The 18,838-nt window shown below is 39.2% G+C and overlaps 1 protein-coding gene across 5 annotated transcripts in view; it reads left to right on the top strand.

Annotated features, from left to right (window-relative positions):
* Positions 1 to 18,838, top strand: part of TANGO6 (transport and golgi organization 6 homolog) — a 180,659-nt gene that overhangs the window by 29,996 nt on the left and 131,825 nt on the right. For all 5 annotated transcript variants that reach the window (XR_016035983.1, XM_088830977.1, XM_088830976.1 and 2 more), the window contains exons 8-10: positions 12,601 to 12,713; positions 14,403 to 14,579; positions 17,351 to 17,483. Coding sequence is in view for 4 of the 5 variants with exons in the window: in XM_088830977.1 (XP_088687103.1) it covers positions 12,601 to 12,713; positions 14,403 to 14,579; positions 17,351 to 17,483 (423 nt within the window). In the remaining variant the exon portion in view is untranslated. The remainder of the gene's footprint in view (positions 1 to 12,600; positions 12,714 to 14,402; positions 14,580 to 17,350; positions 17,484 to 18,838) is intronic.

Here is an 18,838-nt window from a genome sequence, read left to right as displayed (position 1 = left end):
GGGGGCTCAGGTTCAATCCCTGGTCGGGGAGCTATGATCCCAAATGCCACGTGGCACGGCCAAAAAAGACCCAAAGGGAAGGCAGAAGCTTTTGGTTTGGTTCAGTTCAGTTCAGTCGCTCAGTCATGTCCGACTCTTTGCGACCCTGTGAACCACAGCACACCAGGCCTCCCTGTCCATCACCAACTCCCGGAGTTCACTCAAACTCATGTCCATCGAGTCGGTGATGCCATCCAGCCATCTCATTCTCTGCCGTCCCCGTCTCCTCCTACCCCCAATCCCTCCTAGCATCAGACTCTTTTCCAGTGAGTCAACTCGTCGCATGAGGTGGCCAAAGTATTGGAGTTTCAGCTTTAGCATAAGTCCTTCCATGCTTTATGTATAATACTAATAAATTGGTAGATATAAATTCATGCTGCTTAAAAATTCTAAACTCATTCTCACTTTTTACTAAAATTTGATGTTTACTAACGTTTTATTAAATTTTGCTGATGATTTAGTGGCTATAATACTGTTTGTTTTTATTTCATGCCTCATTTAGAGACTTATGAAAAGGAAGTTTTTATATCCTGTTCTACCTGTTAGTAGGCAAGTACTTTTTAGATAACATGAAGACAAGAAATTATGCAGAACAGTCTATAAAGCAAACGTTCTGAATTACAGAATAAGGCCCAAATAACTTTCAGAAAGATTATCTTCAGTCATATTCCAGCTAAGAAATACAATGATGAAAAATAGTAAAATAGCCAGGTATGGAATGTTAGAAAGACTTGAAAGTGCTGGTAGGGATCGGACTAATTTTGACTAAACTCTGGTACAAAAGTGGAAGTCAATAAATTGCCTTTAGAAGAAAAAGAAAGCAAGACAACTTCTTTCTGGCAAGCAAATTAGCCTCTAAAAGTCAAAGAGATGGAGAAATAGTGAGTCCTGTCCATTTCTCCTATTCTTGCCCCCCGTGAGGGGGGGAAATCCCCTCATAGTGAACCGTTGAGTGAAGTAAAAACTTCCTGAAGAGACAGGCAAGCATTAGTTTGCTGTAGACACTTGATTATGCACGAGGAGTGGGACCGTCTTGAAAGCAGGAAGGGGTACAGAAGGGTAATTATTCCCTCTACAAGGTTTTGGCAGCTCAGCTGCAGAGGGAAAACAGAGGAAATGTGTATGTTGGAGGAAAATGGTAAACATGGTGTAAAATTGAGCAACAAAGAGTATGTTGTCTTTATTAACGTTCTGCTAATACTAAATTATAGAGTACAGCTCAAAGGCAGGAAATAAGGAAAACATCTGGGGTGGTTGAATTGATCCAGCAACTCACTCGGAAACAAGAGAGAGTACAAGAGGGTGTTTTAATTTTAGAGAGGCATTTGGGAACGTTTCCAGCTCTGGTGTTTGCTCTCTTTCTTTTCATGTCTTTTTAACAGACTAATTGAGATGGTACTCACATACCACACAATTTACCCATTTACATGCTTGATTCAGTTTTTTTGGTATATTCACAGTGTTGTGCAGTCATCACCACAATCTAAGTTTAGAATATTTTTATACCCCTAAAGAATTCCATATCTGTTAGCTGCTATCTCCCATTCTCCTTGCTTTGCCCCAAACCCTAGGCAATCACTAATCTACTTTCTATTTCTGTAGATTTGCGTATTCTGGATATTTTATGTAAATGAAATTATATAATATGTGGTCTTTTGTAGTTGACTCTTCAGTGTTTGATGGTTTTTTAAAAAATATTTATTTGGCTTTGATTTATGTTTCCCTCATGGCTAATGAGGCATACTTCCTTGGTGGCTCAGTGGTAAAGAATCTGCCTGCAATATAGGAGACACAGGTTCAATCCCCGGGTTGGAAAGATCCCCTGGAGAAGGAAATGGCTTCCCATTCCAGTATTCCTGCCTGGGAGATCCCGTGGACAGAGGAGCCTGGAAGGTTATAGTCCATGGGGTCGCAAAAGGAGTCAGACCCAACTTAACAACTAAATAACAACAACATGGCTAGTGATGTTGAACAGCCCAAGTGCTTACTGGCCATTTGCATGTCTTCCTTGGAGAAATTTCTATTAAGAGCCTTTGCCTATTTTTATATTGGGTTATTATCTTTTTGTTATTGGTAGATTGTGGAGTGGGACTCACTCTCACCAGCAGCTTTCTCTGAAGAAATCCTCCTCATCAGTCACTTCTCTGGTCTCCACACCTTTGATCTTTCCTTCCCTCTTTCCAGATGAGGGGTTTTTATAGTCTTGATCGCATCATAGTCTGGTGTCTTACTTTGGAGTTTTAAGTCCGTTTTATCTTGTTGCTTTACTTGACATTTCCAATTTAACATCCCATGTCACCTGTGTTATGACAGATGTCCAACTGGCTGCCCTCTTAGTCTTACTCAAAGTCCCTTAGTTCTCAAAGCCAGTTTCATCTTTACTTTATATGCAATCCTGATCAGACTGGTTATCTTTTAAAGACCACAGCAGAATTAGAAGTAACAGAAGTTAGACTGACTAAGGCACAGTGACAACAGCATAGAAAACCAAGAAAGGAGACACAAAAATATACCCCCAAAGGGTATATAATCAGTTGAAAAACAAAGTATTTTGTGTTCAGTGTACTTTGTTTAAGAAGGCAAGGGTTACACGCAATTCATCTTAGATACAATTCCTTCCAAAATTGTTAGAATATAAATACATTTTGGTATTTAAAGGAATCAGCTACCAGCTCTCTGAATGAAAGTTTTATGGCAGGAACAATGACAACGGAAGGCTTTCTTATACTTGCATCCTTCACATATGGCCCGAGCCAGGTGACCCTTGTGGGCCAGGTCGAAAGGTAGTATAGGTGCTGGTCGAACTGAAGTGAAAACTTGGCTTAGCCACTTGTACTTAATCTGCATAAATAATTCTCGTCATTTCTATGTGTGTGCTCTATTTCTGGTAGAATTAAGCTAAAAAAGTTATATGCCTCTCAAATAGCTTTTAGTTCTGTGGCATCCCTTTCTGTCTCCTGCCTTTGAGTGTCTGGAGCCTGATCTCTAGCATGTTTATATTCTTTTGTTCTCCCTGGTATGAAAGGGATTTGTGTATTTTTCTTTACCTACAGAGGTGAAGAGAGGCCCAGATGGCATGGAGATTGGTTCTGGGTAGGACAGGATAGAAGAATTCCAGTTCTGGGAACTCCCTGGCATTCCAGTGGTTAAAACTCTTCACTCCCAATGCAGGGTGCCTGGTTTGTTACCTGATAGGGAAACTAAGATCTCACATGCTGTGTGGCACAGCCAAAAAAAGAATTCCAGTTCTTTCTGGTTAGCACATTTCTTGCTTTTAAGAGAACTGGCCAGAATCCAATACTGAAGGTGGAGGGATGTTGCCTCTCTGTATTCCTCACTGTGCTTGCCCAAGACTCCCTAATGGCAGAATAAGTTTTAGGATTGAAAAGGCTAGAAAGGACCTAGTTTATTTTCTACATTCTCATTTCCATTTTATCTGTTTCCAGGTTTAGGAAATCTTGACTTTAATTATCCAAGTCTTTCTCCCACCCCACCCCTGCATCTAATCTTAATGAATTTCTAATGAAAGATTGACCAGTTTATTCCTCCTTCTGAATTTTTAATGATTTCTGTTGAGTAAATTAGAATATTGCAATCTTAGAGCTGGAAGGAATTTTAGAAATTATTTAGTGTAATCCTTTTTTTTCTTTATAGACTTTATGTTGTAGAGCAGTTTTAGGTTCACAGAAAGATCGAGTGAAAAGTATAGAGTTCCCCTGTATCCCCTGCCCCCATGTGTGCAAAGCTGCCCCACTGTCAACATCCTACACCGGATGGTGTATTTGTCACGGTGGATGAACCGACATTGACATGTCAATATCCCTCTAAGTCCGTAGTTTACATTAAGGTTCACCTTTGATGTGGTACATTCTTTGGGTTTTGACAGATTAATCCCTCCTTTTACAGTAAAGGTAACAAAATCCAAAAGATTGTGAAGTGACTTGTCCCAAACCATACGAGTGAGTGGCCGAGCTGGTCCCAGGACCAGTGTTTCCTTCTCTTTTTCTCTTTTACTCTCTTTCTTTGTTTAGAAAGATAATATTTGCACAAGGTACAAATTTAATAAGTGCCAAAGGCTCTGCAGTGAGACATTAGTCTCCCTTTCACCTGTGGACGCTCCCTAAAGGCAGTCATTCTTTCTGGATGTTTCCGTCTCCTGTTGAACTGTAACCTTGAATAACATGCAGAGGACTGAAAAAAAAATCCTTCAAGGATGTGGGCGATTCAGGCAGTAAATTTTTTAAATGCTGCAGTTCAGATTCTGTGGTATAATTAGTGAAAAGCACTTGGCTTTTGAGTCAAATGGACTTAAGATTGGAATTTGGCTCCAGGGTTGACTATCCAGGTGATGTTGCTGCTACTGCTGCTGCTGCTAAGTCACTTCAGTCGTGTCCGACTCTGTGTGACCCCATAGACGGAAGCCCACCAGGCTCCCCCTTCCCTGGGATTCTCCAGGCAAGAACACTGGAGTGGGTTGCCATTTCCTTCTCCAGTGTGTGAAAGTGAAAAGTGAAAGTAAAGTCGCTCAGTCGTGTCCGACCCCTAGCGACCCCACGGACTGTAGCCTACCAGGCTCCTCCATCCATGGGATTTTCTAGGCAAGAGTACTGGAGTGGCTTGCCATTGCCTTCTCTGCCAGGTGTTGTTAGGTCACTTAAATTTGACACTTGAGTTGCCTATTGGATAAATAAATTAACTTGGTAGGCTCATTATATTCTATAATAGGTGCTCAAAAACATCAGTTCCTTTTTGGTTCAGGGAAACACTTTTTTTAAAAGACTTTTTTATGCATTATGCTCTGAAAGCACGAACAGTGCAAAGTACTATATTAAGTAACTTCCTTGGTTCTTCTGCTTCTTACAAGTCTTAATTAAACTCAGTAAGTGCATTAGAAATTCTGGAACACTACTAATCAAAAGGATCACTGGGATATTTTAGAAGCCAGCATTTGACTAGTTTAATCTTTAACAGGGGTAAAATCAAGTTCCAGCCTGTACTGAATTTCAGTGTTAGGATTTAGTCAGCTTTATTCTGAATAGCCTCATCATATTTGTATTTACATACACGTACATCTCTGCAGAAGATAAGGCCATAAATTAAGAAAACTGTTCCATTTACAGTAGCAGCAACAATAATAAAATATTTAGGACTAAATTTAACATTTGCACGTGGCTGTAAATTTTACAAAATATTGTAACATGAATTATCTTAATCAGTGCTTATGCTAAAAGCTTAATGCCTACATTATACATGAGGAAACTGGGACCTGGAGAGGTTTAAATGTGTTCACTTACTGTGTAGATTTGAGCAATCAAATAGGTAGCTGAAACAAAGTTCACATCCATGTTTCCTTTTTTTTTTTAATTAAAGTTTTTACTGAATTTATTACAATATTGCTTCTGTTTTGTGCTTTTTTTTTTTGGAGGGGGGTGGCCATAAGACATGTAAGATCTTAGTTCTTCAACCAGGGATTGAACCCACACCCCCTGCATTGGAAGCTCGGAGGCGAAACTAATGGACTACCAGGTGCTCTTTCAGTGCTTCCTGGTGCTTTTGCAGCTACTCTGCAGGGGTGTCTAAGGGATGTGTTTAACAATATGATGGAAATCTCTGAAATGAGCACGGGAGGGCTGCTTTCTGTTTTGTTTTGCTTTGGAACAGAAACACATATTTATTCTTAACACTTTTGACTGTTTTGTTTCCTCCTAGTTTTTCCTTTCTTTTTAAATTTAGATTTCCAGTCAATCTTCGCAGAGAAATTCAGCCCTCCAGACATGAAGCTAGATGCTGAACAAGTCAATGGAATAAAATCAAACTTCCTATTCAATCTGCTCTTCCTTCCGTGGCTGAAGTTCTGTGATTCTGTTTAGTTAATTTGCATTGACTGATAATTTCTAGATGCTGCAGTTTTTGCTTAAAGAAACAATGAAAATAGAGAGGGCATTGTAACTTCCCCACAAAAATAGAACTTTTGAGAAAGTAAACAGCATCCAGTCTACTTTGTTCATTCTTTGATTCAGTCAATCAGATGCCAAAAAATTTACCAAATACCTACTGAATGCCACTCTGCTCGGTTTACAAGTAGGGAAATGATTAAGAATCAGCTGCTACCTTCAAGGAGCTCCCAGTCAAGCAAAGAAAGAGTTACAGTAGGATGTGATTTATAATTAAGAGCACCCAGAAATATGCCTCTCTTGCATGTCAGAGCAGCAGTCCTCTAGATTTAGATGAAGGATTGTGAGGCTTAACCACAGACGCCTCTTCCCAGGGCTGGATCTGTAATAGTAGGCCAAGATGCATTCCTAAATGGATGTGGAAATCCCCAAAAAGGAACGAGGAAATCCCGAGGCTGCCAGTGGGGTCATTGGTACCCATCTGTCTCCTTGTCTAATCTTTTCTGAGCTGTTTTGGTTTTACTAGATACATACTGGTCTCTTATTTTGCCCCTGTGTCTTGTCCTGTGCATTTATACAGAAAAAGTCACAAGTTGTTATAGAAATTCCACTTTTCTTCAAAGTACCATTTCACTTATTCTCAGAGAGACTTTTTCACACCAAAGAACGAAAAAGATACCTTGAGAGTCTGTCTCTCCTGTCCCCGCTTTAGCTTTCCCATCTCTTGGTATTTTGTTTGGTGATCCCTAGTTGTACAGATACCTTAAGTACCCTTGAGGTACCAGGAAACCTTTCAGCCAAACAGGATTTCTTCTTTAGAGTATTAACTTCTGAACTGATGGAACAGAGAGCATGTGAGGAAAGGTTAGAAATTTATTATATCTTAGTCAAGTTGAAGAGTCAGTGTTTCAGATATTTGGGGGTAGGGAGGAATGGTTCATTTTTTTCAACTAGTCTTACTGCTCAATGGCTGAGGTACCAGAAAAGTATAGACCACCATGAGCAAACTTGCAGTCCAGCTAGAGAATGCTAGATAAGATAGGAAAGAGTTTTAAAGCGTGATTAAACTAACCTCTTTATTTTTCTGAATCTGCCTGCAATGCAGGAGGCCCGTGTTTGATCCCTGGGTCAGGAAGATCCTCTGGAGAAGGGAATGGGAGTCCACTCCAGTATTCTTGCCTAGAGAATCCCATGGACAGAGGAGCCTGACAGGCTACAGTCTGTGGAATCACAAAGAGTCGGACATGACTGAGCGACTAACATTACTACTGCTACTACTTTATTTTTCAGATAAGGAAACTAAGATTCAGAGAAGTCAATTGATTCATGTTAAATCTCTCAACAGGTCAGTGGAAGTATTTGCAAGCAATCCTATGTGTAACACACCTGATGGTTTTACTGCTAAAAAAAGGAAACTTCCAAATGATATGGAACATCTTTATCACAGGAAGAAATGAGATAACAAGTATTAGGTTGTGTTTCAGAACTTGAATCCCCATCCCACTTTGCCTCCTAGTGAGCAGGGAAGACTGTTCACTAGAAAGAGACTGCACATAAGCATAGTCCAAGGAAATTCCACAACATTTGGGTATTAGAGCGCAGACGTAGGGCAGTCAGGTCCTCCCCTTGGTTGGGCAGGAACAACTTGGCTATTGTGTCTTTGTTGCTTCTTCAGTTATTATTGTTACCAGCCTAGTGTTCATGCGATTAGGAGGAAAACTGGCCCCAACAGTTTTTTCCATCTGTGGTGTGACTTCTTTGCAAGGGTTTTTTTCCCTAGTGCATTTGGTCCTTGTCAGTGCTGGCACCAAGAGATCGCTTTGCAGCATTGGCTGAATCAGTCCAGCCTTCCATGTCCCTTTGTGGGTCACTGAATTCTGGATACAAGTCAGGGATGTGGAACATCCACATTAAGGGGAAAGTGACCAGATTTCACTTTGGGAGTGTAAGTGGAAGGTAATCTTAGATGTCAGGTGCAGACCACACTGTTAACTTGCATGTGAGGCAAGAGATTGGAAGGCGGGGGGGCTGTCCTTGGAAGAGACTGGCTACACTGGGGCCCTGGAGGTTTATGGAAACTTTGGTAGAAAGGGGCTATATAAGATTTTCAGTAGTAAGAGTAGGCCACGCAGAGGTGCTGTCCATGGTGCCACTGGGAACTTCAGCCTTACTTTGCAGAGGTTGCAGAAACAGGGCCATTAATAGCCTAACAAGCTGGGATCCACTGATTCTGACGGGCTCCAGCAGGGATAAAGTTGGTATGGGTTAGGGATTGAAGAAAGAAAATTATTATGCACAAGAGGAGATCAGTATTGGGAGGCCATGAGATATATGCTTTGCTCTTTTTTTTTTTACTGTGATAAAACACACATAACATAGAATTATACATTTTACATATTAAAATGTATAATTCAATGGCATTCACAGTGTTGCACAGCCATCATCACCACTGGCTAGTTCCAGAACTTTTTCATCATCCCACATGTAAACCCCATACCCATTAAGCATTCAGTTCCCCCTTCTCCTTCCCTTGAAAACTGGGAGCTGCTAGTCTGTTTTCTGTCTCTGGGTTGTGTATGGCTTTTATGTTAGACAGATCCGGGTTCATCCTGGCCCTGCCATTTCCTAACAGTCTACCTTTGCCCAACTAATTTCGCTTCTCTGAGCCTTGGTTTTCCACGGTTTTAGAATGAGAGTAAAATGCTTAATTTGAAAGACTCTTGTGAGGATTGATTATATGTTAAATGTTTAGCTGAATACCTGGTTCATTCTTGAGGAGACATGCAATAAATGATTGTTACTGATTGCTTAATAAAAGCAGTAACAGTGGGGTGCCTTTAAATGTATACTGCTGCGTTTCAACTGCTTATTCACCAAAAATTCAGGTAACACAACTTAATCATCTATTCTTACAGGTGCTAAAGTAGGAAACTTGACTTCTGCCTTCCTGGCTAGTTGAAGAGGTCAGAGATAACTGTATATGCAAGGACTGATTATATGTTACAAGCTCTAAAATGCTTTTGGAATTTATAGAAGAAAAGTCATTGATGGTGGTTAGATGCTCAATGGTTATTTGAATTAGAGAATGAATGAATGAACTGTTGAACAATGAAATAATATAGCCGGCCTATGGAAGAGGTAGAACTTAAGCTGGATCAATTTCATAAGTACCACTGCCTGTCTTTCATCTGTAAAATGCTGTCTGGTCATTAGGATGCAGAAAAATTGTAGGGTAGATTTAAAAAAAACAGATTTTGATGATTGTTTTTAGATGGTCAGTCCAAAACTTTTGGAAAATAGATATAAGAGGAGAGTGAAAAGGTTGGCTTGAAGCTCAACATTCAGAAAACAAAGATCATGGCATCTGGTCCCATCACTTCATGGGAAATAGATGGAAAAACAGTGGAAACAGTGTCAGACTTTATTTTTTGGGGCTCCAAAATCACTGCAGATGCTGATTGCAGCCATGAAATTAAAAGACGCTTTCTCCTTGGAAGGAAAGTTATGACCAACCTTGATAGTATTTTAAAAAGCAGAGACATTACTTTGCCAACCAAGGTCCGTCTAGTCAAGGCAATGGTTTTTCCCGTGGTCATGTATGGATGTGAGAGTTGGACTGTGAAGAAAGCTGATCGCCGAAGAATCGATGCTTTTGAACTGTGGTGTTGGAGAAGACTCTTGAGAGTCCCTTGGACTGCAAGGAGATCCAACCAGTCCATTCTAGAGGAGATCAATCCTGGATGTTCATTGGAGGGACTGATGCTAAAGCTGAAACTGCAATACTTTGGCCACCTCATGCGACGAGTTGACTCACTGGAAAAGACTCTGATGCTGGGAAAGGTTGGGGGCAGGAGGAGAAGGGGACGACAGAGAATGAGATGGCTGGATGGCGTCACTGACTCTGTGGACATGAGTTTGAGTGTACTCCGGGAGTTGGTGATGGACAGGGAGGCCTGGCGTGCTGTGATTCATGGGGTCGCGGAGAGTCGGACACGACTGAGCGACTGAACTGAACTGAACTGAAGGACATTTAAAGAGAAGTAGATTGGAGCTCAGTCCAAGGAAGAATTTTAACTATTAATGTTGGAAGGGAGGTGACAATCCTGTTTGTGTCAAGCAGAAGTCATTCAAGTTCTTTGAGCTTTCATAGAAAAAGCTATTTGATCAATTTGAGCCAAAGGAGACTTTAAATCTTTCTACTTTGAAAAATATTTTTTCCTCTGTTCTTATCTATGCACTTAATGGTTTATTAGTTGGTGACTTGATAAGTTACTCTTAATTTCTCCCTCTTTTCACCTGGTCTTCCCCTCATCACTCTCTGTTCTTTTAAACTTGTTTTTCTTCCTAGCATTTTCACTACCTGATGTTATATATTTATTTAGTTTCTGTCCTCTCACTAGAATGAAGCAAATAATTTGTTTCCCACTATATCCTTAGAACCACGAATATGTCTCATAAATTGGCACTCAGTAAACATATGCTGCACCTTTATGTAAAAATGGATAACATTTTTGTTTGTATAAGTAACTACAGTTTTTTCTGTTCCTTCTAAGAAAATGCAGAAAAGTATTAGAAGAGAATTTAAGCATTGGAGGAATTTATCAACAACAGCATACCCTCTGAGAGAGGTGCTTGATATGAATTCATGTTAAAATTTGAAGTGCTTTGGCCCAGTAAATAATACAGATTTAGCTTCATTTGTTTTTTAGTTTTTTTGTATTGAAGATGCTGGTAAGGAGGATGGCTCCATAGGGATTACCTCTGGGAATACACAATCCAGAGCCAAACAATAGGCCCTTACGTTATCTGGGGGATCTCCTTTTTTTACCTCCTGTAATTTGTGATATCATAATTAGGCCTGCATATTATTTCTGAACACTGCCATACAATGTACCTCATTTAGTTATGGAGATTAGATCATGCACAGGAAGCTGGCTCTTTCGTTATCAGGCTCCACAGAGGAGTTGGGAGGCTTAAGGAGTATGAAAAATTACGGTTGATTTAAAGGGACAGGGTTCTCTGGAAAAGCACAGAGATTTTTCCAGCTTGTGCCTCCTTGACCCTTTAGTTTCCCATAAACATCACTGATTTCCACCTCACTCCTCTTTGTGTTAATTAGGGCCTCTTTTAAGTTTTCCTTTCTTCACCCTTTAAGATAGGTCTGCTTGTAGAAAACAGACATGTGGACACCTTGGAGGAAGGGGAGGGTGAGACAAATTGGGAGAGTGGATTGACATATATATATACTACCGTGTGTAACATAGCTAGTGGGAAGCTGCCATATAGCACAGGGAGGCTCATCTTGCTGCTCTGTGATGACCTAGAAAGGTGGGATGGGGAGGTTGTCAGAGGGAGATTCTTGAGAGGGAGGGGATATATGTAAACATATAGTTGATTCACTTGTACAGCAGAAACTAGCACAATACTGTGAAACAATTATACTAAAAAAAGTAAATCTGCTAATACAGAATTTGTGAGATTGTTATAATTTCAATGAGCCAACTCTTTAAAAGAATCTAACCTGGTACCTGGAAGATAAAAATCCTAGCATAGTTCGTGGAACACATGTCAAGTGTGTAATCATTGTCAGCCTCTTTTTTTCTTCTTTTATTATTATTACAATTGACACCATCAGGTTTTAGTTAATTTATTAGAACAGAATTAAGTACATTTTAAAATTCTATTATGCTTGATTGGAGTTTTGAATAGCATTTTAGCACTTCATAAGGTATTTAAAATTATCCACCTGAATAATAATAACAATGTTATTGGTTTAACTCATTTTATTCTTCCTGTTAGATCACAAGCAATGAAAGAGAACAATTCTTCTTCACTTTGATATTCAGAGTAGTGCAGTGCCTAGAACAGTACTTTCATTTCAGTATGTATTCAGTTTTGAATCCTTTTTGAAAGGTACAAATGAAATATTTAACATAGTTATTATATAAGCTTCAGCATCCTCACATGCTTAACCCTATAAAGCCAGTGCAGATCTCGGTGCACGTTGATTGAACTGGAGAGAATAGGACTTGCGCATGTGGCAGTCATATCTGGAGAATGACAAATCTAGGGACTTGCCTTGTTGTCCAGTTGCTGAGACTCTGTGCTTCCAGTGCAGGGGGCCTGGGGTTCAATCCCTGGTCAGGGAACTAGATCCCACATGCCACAGGTAGAAGATTCTGCATGCTGTACCTAAGACCCAGCAAAGCCAAATAAATAAAAAACAAATATTAAAAAAAAGGACAAACCTAGAGCAAACTTTTGTTTTGCTTTTTTTCTTTCAAATCTAGTCTTAAGCTTTTCTGTTTGCTTGTTAGTCCTAGTAGCAGGGCCTTTAGCAGTAAGGTAATTATTGTATAGATGAATAGTAGATGAAGAGGCCCTGAGCTAGTCAGGAGTAGGAAAGGAAGAGGTCAGAAAATGGGTCCACCTACCTGGTTCCCCAGCAGTTCTTCAGGCTGCATGCATGAAGGGTGATGCTTCACTTCAGTCTCCCTGTCTTTCAACCTGTCTGCCAATCTCAGGTGTTTTCCTTAGTCTTAAAAATGTTCACCTTAGGACTAGAGTGTTGCTTAAGGTAAGCCTTCAGCCCTTCTGATATGTGTGCGGTGTTTGACCTCCATTCCTCAGCCTCGCACTCACTGTACCGCTGTCTCCTTTTCCCTAGGTGTATGTGGTTGGGAATGAGCCTTTATCGGTTTTGGTGGATTCTCTGCTTCCTGTGCTGGGAGTCCTCTTCTCTCTCTACTGTTTTACCAAGCAGGGCGTGTCTCACATAAGGTAAACAACCTCGAGAACCTTCTTGTTTGTAAACAGTGAAGTCTTTCTTGCGTGTTCTTCTTTTGAATATGACCTATGCCCCTTTGTAGTTTTTTTTTTTTTTCTTTCAAGGTCAGAAAAACTTCTGACAGTCCTCTAGAAAAGAAAGAGTGCTTTGCAGATTGCAGGGGAATTGGATCTAGTTTCTAGAATGACTTTCCTCAGCCTCTGTTGTAGACATCAGAGAGAAAATCTGTTTACACGTATGAGCATGCCCCTGTTTGACCAGTGAACAATACTGCTACTATATGTCTGGGGAGGAGGAAATAGAGGTTAGACCATAAACCCCTTGTGAGCAGTTAGAAATCAAGTTTGGGAAACCTGGATCTGAATGTGGCATTCTTTAATTTAGGCCTGGATTTGGTGTTTGTGCACAGTGTTAATGAGAATGAAGAAGTTCCTCAGTCATCCAGAAAATAATCTTCTGTATTGGAGTTTAAGTAGGACTCATTTTGTATCCACTCTATTCTCACAGTGATTTGTGTTGTTTCTCCTTCCTTATTAGGCTTAAATTGGAAGATTGGGATTGATACATACACACTACTAGGTATAAAGTAGATAATAAGGACCTGCTGTATAGCACAGGGAACTCTACCCAATACTTGATAATGGCCTATATGGGAAAAGAACCTTAAAAAAGGGTGGATATAAAAAAAAAAAAAGGGTGGATATATATGTATGTATAACTGATTCAGTTAGCTGTACACCTGGAACTAATACAACACTGCAAATCAACTATACTCCAATAAAAATTTAAAAAAATTCTATCCTTTCCGAAGTCCTACAGAATTCTGATTTTTGGTGTTTGGAAATCTCCCCATATGTAATCTCATATACAGTAATAGTATCTTCTTCATAGGGTTATTATGAAAACTAACTATGTTGAAGTAAGTGTATAGCACTGTCCTTGGCAAATTATAAGCTCAGTAGTCATTATCATCATCATTGTTAACTGATAAAAGGAAGTACTCAGTCTGGCATATTATTCACAGCTTACATATTGCCTTTTGGTTAGGGTGTCACTGAAGCCTACAGCCATGAGGAAAGTGACAAGAGAAAGTGCATTGGAAGATGGAGGGTATAAATGTGTGAATTTGGCTTCTGAAGACCATTCCTATAATAACTCTTGTTCTAGTTTTGAAATTAAAGTCCTCACAGCACTATCATGTCCCCATCAGACTGAGAAGGAAGAATCAAACGTTTATTCCACTTCTATCCTGGTTGATTGGCACAGATAAGAGGGGATAAGGAATCAGCAAGAATTTGCTGGTGTACTATTTCTTGGTCACCAGTTATTGGTCCCATTGATGGTAGATGGTTTGATCCGTGCCAACTTTCTTTCACAATGCCTGATCCAAAGGCAGTGAGTACCCTTGGAAGTAAAAAAAAAAAAAAGCATGTGGGGCTCATGTGTCATATCAGAGCTGCTTCTACAGCCAGAGATTAGTCAGTCACTCATCAAATTTCAGGATGTTTGCTTTCTGAAACTCTTAAGCATAGTTTCCGCTCCCACACATCAGTAATACTAGGTGATTGTGCCAGCGTTTAGAATGCATGGAACCTGACAGTCAGTCATTCTTTTTCTGTGTTAACTTGTTAGACATGTAGAGTAAGATGACAAGCTCATTTATGACTGCTTTTTTCTGCCAGGTCACTTTGCCAAGAGATCTTACTATGGATTCTGGGGAGACTGGAGAGAAAGAAGGCAATTGCTAGCCTGAAAGGATTTGCAGGGTTGGACAAATCTGTGCCCTCTCTCCATTCTCTGTGCCACTTTAGAGCTGCCACTCAGGGCGGCATTATGATCACCATCAAAGAGGCCGTTTGGTGAGTCCATCCATTCTTTGCTGTCTCTTCAGATTAATTGTACCCAAAAGGCTGTTGTATGACTTGTCCACTGGGGGGTGCTGATAGAAAGGAAACCAAAAATTAGCAGCTGAGGTGCTATTTATAATCTCTAAGTGAAAGGTGAGCCTTAAATGATCCTCCAGGTTTTTCCTAGATGCTAACTAATAGGTGCAGTTACTGCAGTCTCACAGCTCTGCGTCATAACAAGCCCACTTACTTCACAGAGTCTTTGCCAGTGAATCAGAGTAATTGGCAGACACCTTTCACCCTCAACACTTTAACAATCCAGTTCTCTTTCTGACATTCAAAATGATATATGTGTGTTCAGAGTCGGACTTATTCCTAATGGAAATCCTCTCAGAGCACTCTTAAGGTAATTTTGTGATAGAGGATTGTTTCTCTTAGGGATTGTTTAGAAAGAAGCTAACTGATGTTTGTGGAATGGATAATTCATTTCTCCTATGTCTCACAAATGTATTTTACATTATTTCCGTTTTCTTGGTGATATGTGTATATGCTACCACCTCAGAACATAAATTCTTGTTGATCAGAGTCCATGTAGTATGTAACTGGTGGCAGCTGCTCTACACAAATGTCACATCACATTCAAAGTGCTGCTGTTTGTTAAAGTGTTTAAGTCTAATATTTTTATTCATGGTTAGCTTGATTAAGTGGTGTTTTTTTTTTTTTTTTGGTTAAGTTTTAAAACACTTATGCGATCAGAATGACTTAAGAAAAATAGGAAAAAAAATATTGATTGCAAATAGAACCATCAGTGTAGATTTTGCGGTTATAACTATGCCTCTGAACGAAGGGAGCTTAATATTTTTTGTCATGTTTATTTAAAACCACTTTGGAACAGTTTAGACTGGAACCAATTTAGTGACTGCATAGAGAATTTCATAGTATTTGACTTATCAGCAGTTAAAACTTACTGCTATCTTAACAAGTCTTTACTGTAAGTATGTTAAAATTAATAGTTTCTATTGAAACTATAGTTTCTCTTCTTGGCAGGAAAAAAAGTAAATAGGCAGTGACTGAATGAATATCCATTCACTGCCAGAAGCGATAGATCCTTAACCAGGGGTCTCTCCATGGACTTCTGGGACTCTGTAATCCCCTTGAAATTATACACAAGGTATTTTTTATATGCAAATACAGATTCTTTGCTGAAAATAGGATCCATAGCTTTCATTACATATTGGAGACACTCCCTGTCTCCAGTAAGTTGACACTGTACCAGACTGGGGTGGTGGTGGTTTGTGGTGTGTGTGTGTGTTTACAGTTTCTTCTAAAAATGTTCATGGTGTTCATCCCCCAAGCCCGTGGTCTTTATCGCCACTTACCTTTCACTCCACCATTCTGCCCAGCAGTGCTAGTTATCAATAAGAAGTCTGATTAAAGAAACTCTAGAAGAGCAGCTTAGACTTTATCATCTTTGGATCCAGAATTTTTACTTTTCTGGAGCTAAATAGGACTATTTGAAATTGATTCTTCCATTGCAGTTTTAAGAATGAATAAAACAATGCTTCTTATTGTTAGCATGTCTTTTTTTATTTTTTAAAGAATATTTGAATATGGTATTTCATTTTGATAGGATGGCTCACAGAAGCTTAGACACAATTTCAGCTTCTCTTCTAACTTAAAATGTGTTGGAGATAACATGACTGATCTCTAAAAGATTCTAGGATAAAATATAGGAAATAATCCTAAACTTAACTTCTAGGTGATTCATTCTACTAAAGGAGTATATATACTATGTTACTAGTGAACCAGCAGATTGGGACAAACTGCCCAGTGAGATGGTTTGCTAAATTTACTTTAATAATTGTACTTTTAACTGAAATGAAGCAACACCTGTCATTTTTTTCCCCTCAATTTAATCTGAAAGAAGTTTTGTTCTTTCATCACAAAAGTAATAAATGTTCTTTGTATAATATAAAAAAGCATAAAGAGGAAACAAAAATTACCAACTATCCTAATCACAGTTTACATGATTTTAGTGTCTTGTTTTTAGTGTATCTTCTGTACCTTTGTATTTATTTACATGATACAGTATAAGAATATTATATGTTGACTTTTTCACTTATCTGATGAATGAAAACTAGAAGCCATAGTACCTCATGAGAATTTTCTTTAAAAATTTCTTTTTGCAGAAATCACAGCACTGTTTTTGATAATTTACCCACATTATTACTTGAAAATTCAGCCTACTCAGTTTTCTGAATCTATGGACTTTTACAAATCAACAGTTGGCTCACTGAGATTGACTGAATCTCTTCCTGTGAAGATTATGTCTTTTTTCCACTGCTCATAACCCTTAGGAGCTCATTGAAAAAAAAATCCAAGCTCCTTTGAATGGCATCCAACATTCTCTGTGGTCTGGCCTCGCTTTTCAGCCTTCTCTTGTCTCTTCTCTTTTTCAGGAACCAGAATATATGCATAAACCTATACTTTATTTCCTCCTTGCGTTTGAAGCTTATTGAAATAATATCGATAGTGATCTTTCAACATCCATCTTCAAATGAATCTTTTCCCCATTTGAGCAAATGACTATACAGGACGTGATAGCCTAGTTTCTGAGAATAAATAACTTTTTCAGCATGGAGAAACAGGAAAATAATTTAAACATTTTTGAGCTTTATAATGATTTCCTGTATGAAATTAACATGTTACTTTAGAAGATTATTAATGGGGTCTCAAAAAAAAAAATAATACCTCTGGGTGATAAATCTCCCCCTGCATTGCAGTGATGAAGATGAAGATGAAGCCCTGTACCAAAAGGTGTCCTCAGAGCAATGCCGAGTGGAGCACCTTGGGGGCTTGCTGTCCCATTGCCAGGAATGTGGTTTAGCAGGTGACTTCTTCATCTTCTGCTTGAAGGTAAGAATTGTGTATAGCTCACTGTCATTTTTATTCTAGGGTAGTATCAGGAGCTCCTTTGAATTTGCCAGGCAGTCATAATTTTAGGTTCTAAAATTAGGTCTTAATTTAGGAGAAATAAAGTCCATAGGGTAATTTATTTTTTAGTAGCATTTGGTTCAGTCAAAAAGAAATTTACCTTCAGCAGTACACACAGGATCGAACTCCTTTGTGAGGTAATCTCCACTGAATTTTTAGAGATGACCAAAGTAAAGCGATTGATCTATGAAAGGGTTAATCTTTGCTCTGTGTTGACAGTAAGAACTCTTTTGAAGTTAATAGCAGGTTTTACAGCTGTGGAATAATCCCTCATCCTTTCTGACTGTTGTTTTGTCAGGTATTTGCAAAGGAGATTTAGCAGTTCTGCCTCTCTCATTTCATTTTGTAGCCACTTGAAACCTTTTCCGGGTTTATTTCTTAGTCTGGTGGCTTTGTTTTCTTTTGCTGTAATGTCAGTAACTTACACCCTGTTACTCCTTATTTGCATTGTTAGAGACCATGAGCCAGTGTCTCTGATTCCCTGTCATTGATCTCTGCCTTCTTTGGTATTTTCCCTAAAGAAAATGTTCACTCTAAGAGAATGTCTATGGAGTTTAAGGTTGGTGTGGGTTGGGAGAATGCAAGGAGGAAATCAGGGCCAACGTTCCTAGAATTGAAGTGGGGGATACTTTTTTGAGGTTTCTCACCTCTCTTATTCACATTCATACCCCTGTCCAGCCACTTACTGTAAATAACATCCCAAGAAAATATCTCCTAATTGGATGATTTCTTTAAAATTTGTTTCAAAAAGTCAAAGGGCTTTGCATCTAAACCAAGGTTCCTCTACCTTGGTGCTATTGACATGTTGGGCTAGGTATTTGTTTCTTTGAGTGGGGGCTTCCTGTCCATCTTAGGATGTTTAGCAGTATCCCTGACCTCTACTCATAGATGTCTGTGTCATCTCCCAGTTATGACAACCAAAAATGTCCTTCAACATTGCTAAGTGCCCACTGGAGAGCAAAATTGCCCAGAAACAGTTGGGCACCACTGCTCTAAACTGTCAGTTATTAATACTGTGGTAAAGTATTCATTGTTATGGAACTTAAGGTTTTCCTTTCCAAGGAAATTTACAGATGAAAGCTAGGGAAAATCTTATAAAACCCACAGTAATGAATTACCTGTTAGTAGAAGTTCAGTTTTGAATATCCTAGGGAAAAAGAACTCTGGTGATGAAAGCATCTAATAGTCACTAAAAAGGGTTTAGAAATGTTACATGACCTCAGTTCAAGGGAGGCTAGTGGTAGAGATCATAAAAACAGTGATAAAGTAAGTAGTTT

This window comes from Moschus berezovskii, chromosome 22 (assembly GCF_049115385.1).
Source record: "Moschus berezovskii isolate FMDL1 chromosome 22, NW_MosBer_1.0, whole genome shotgun sequence".
NCBI classification, from domain to species: domain Eukaryota; kingdom Metazoa; phylum Chordata; class Mammalia; order Artiodactyla; family Moschidae; genus Moschus; species Moschus berezovskii.
The sequence above is the reverse complement of the archived record's forward strand: the minus strand, read 5'-3'. Positions and strand labels throughout refer to the sequence as shown.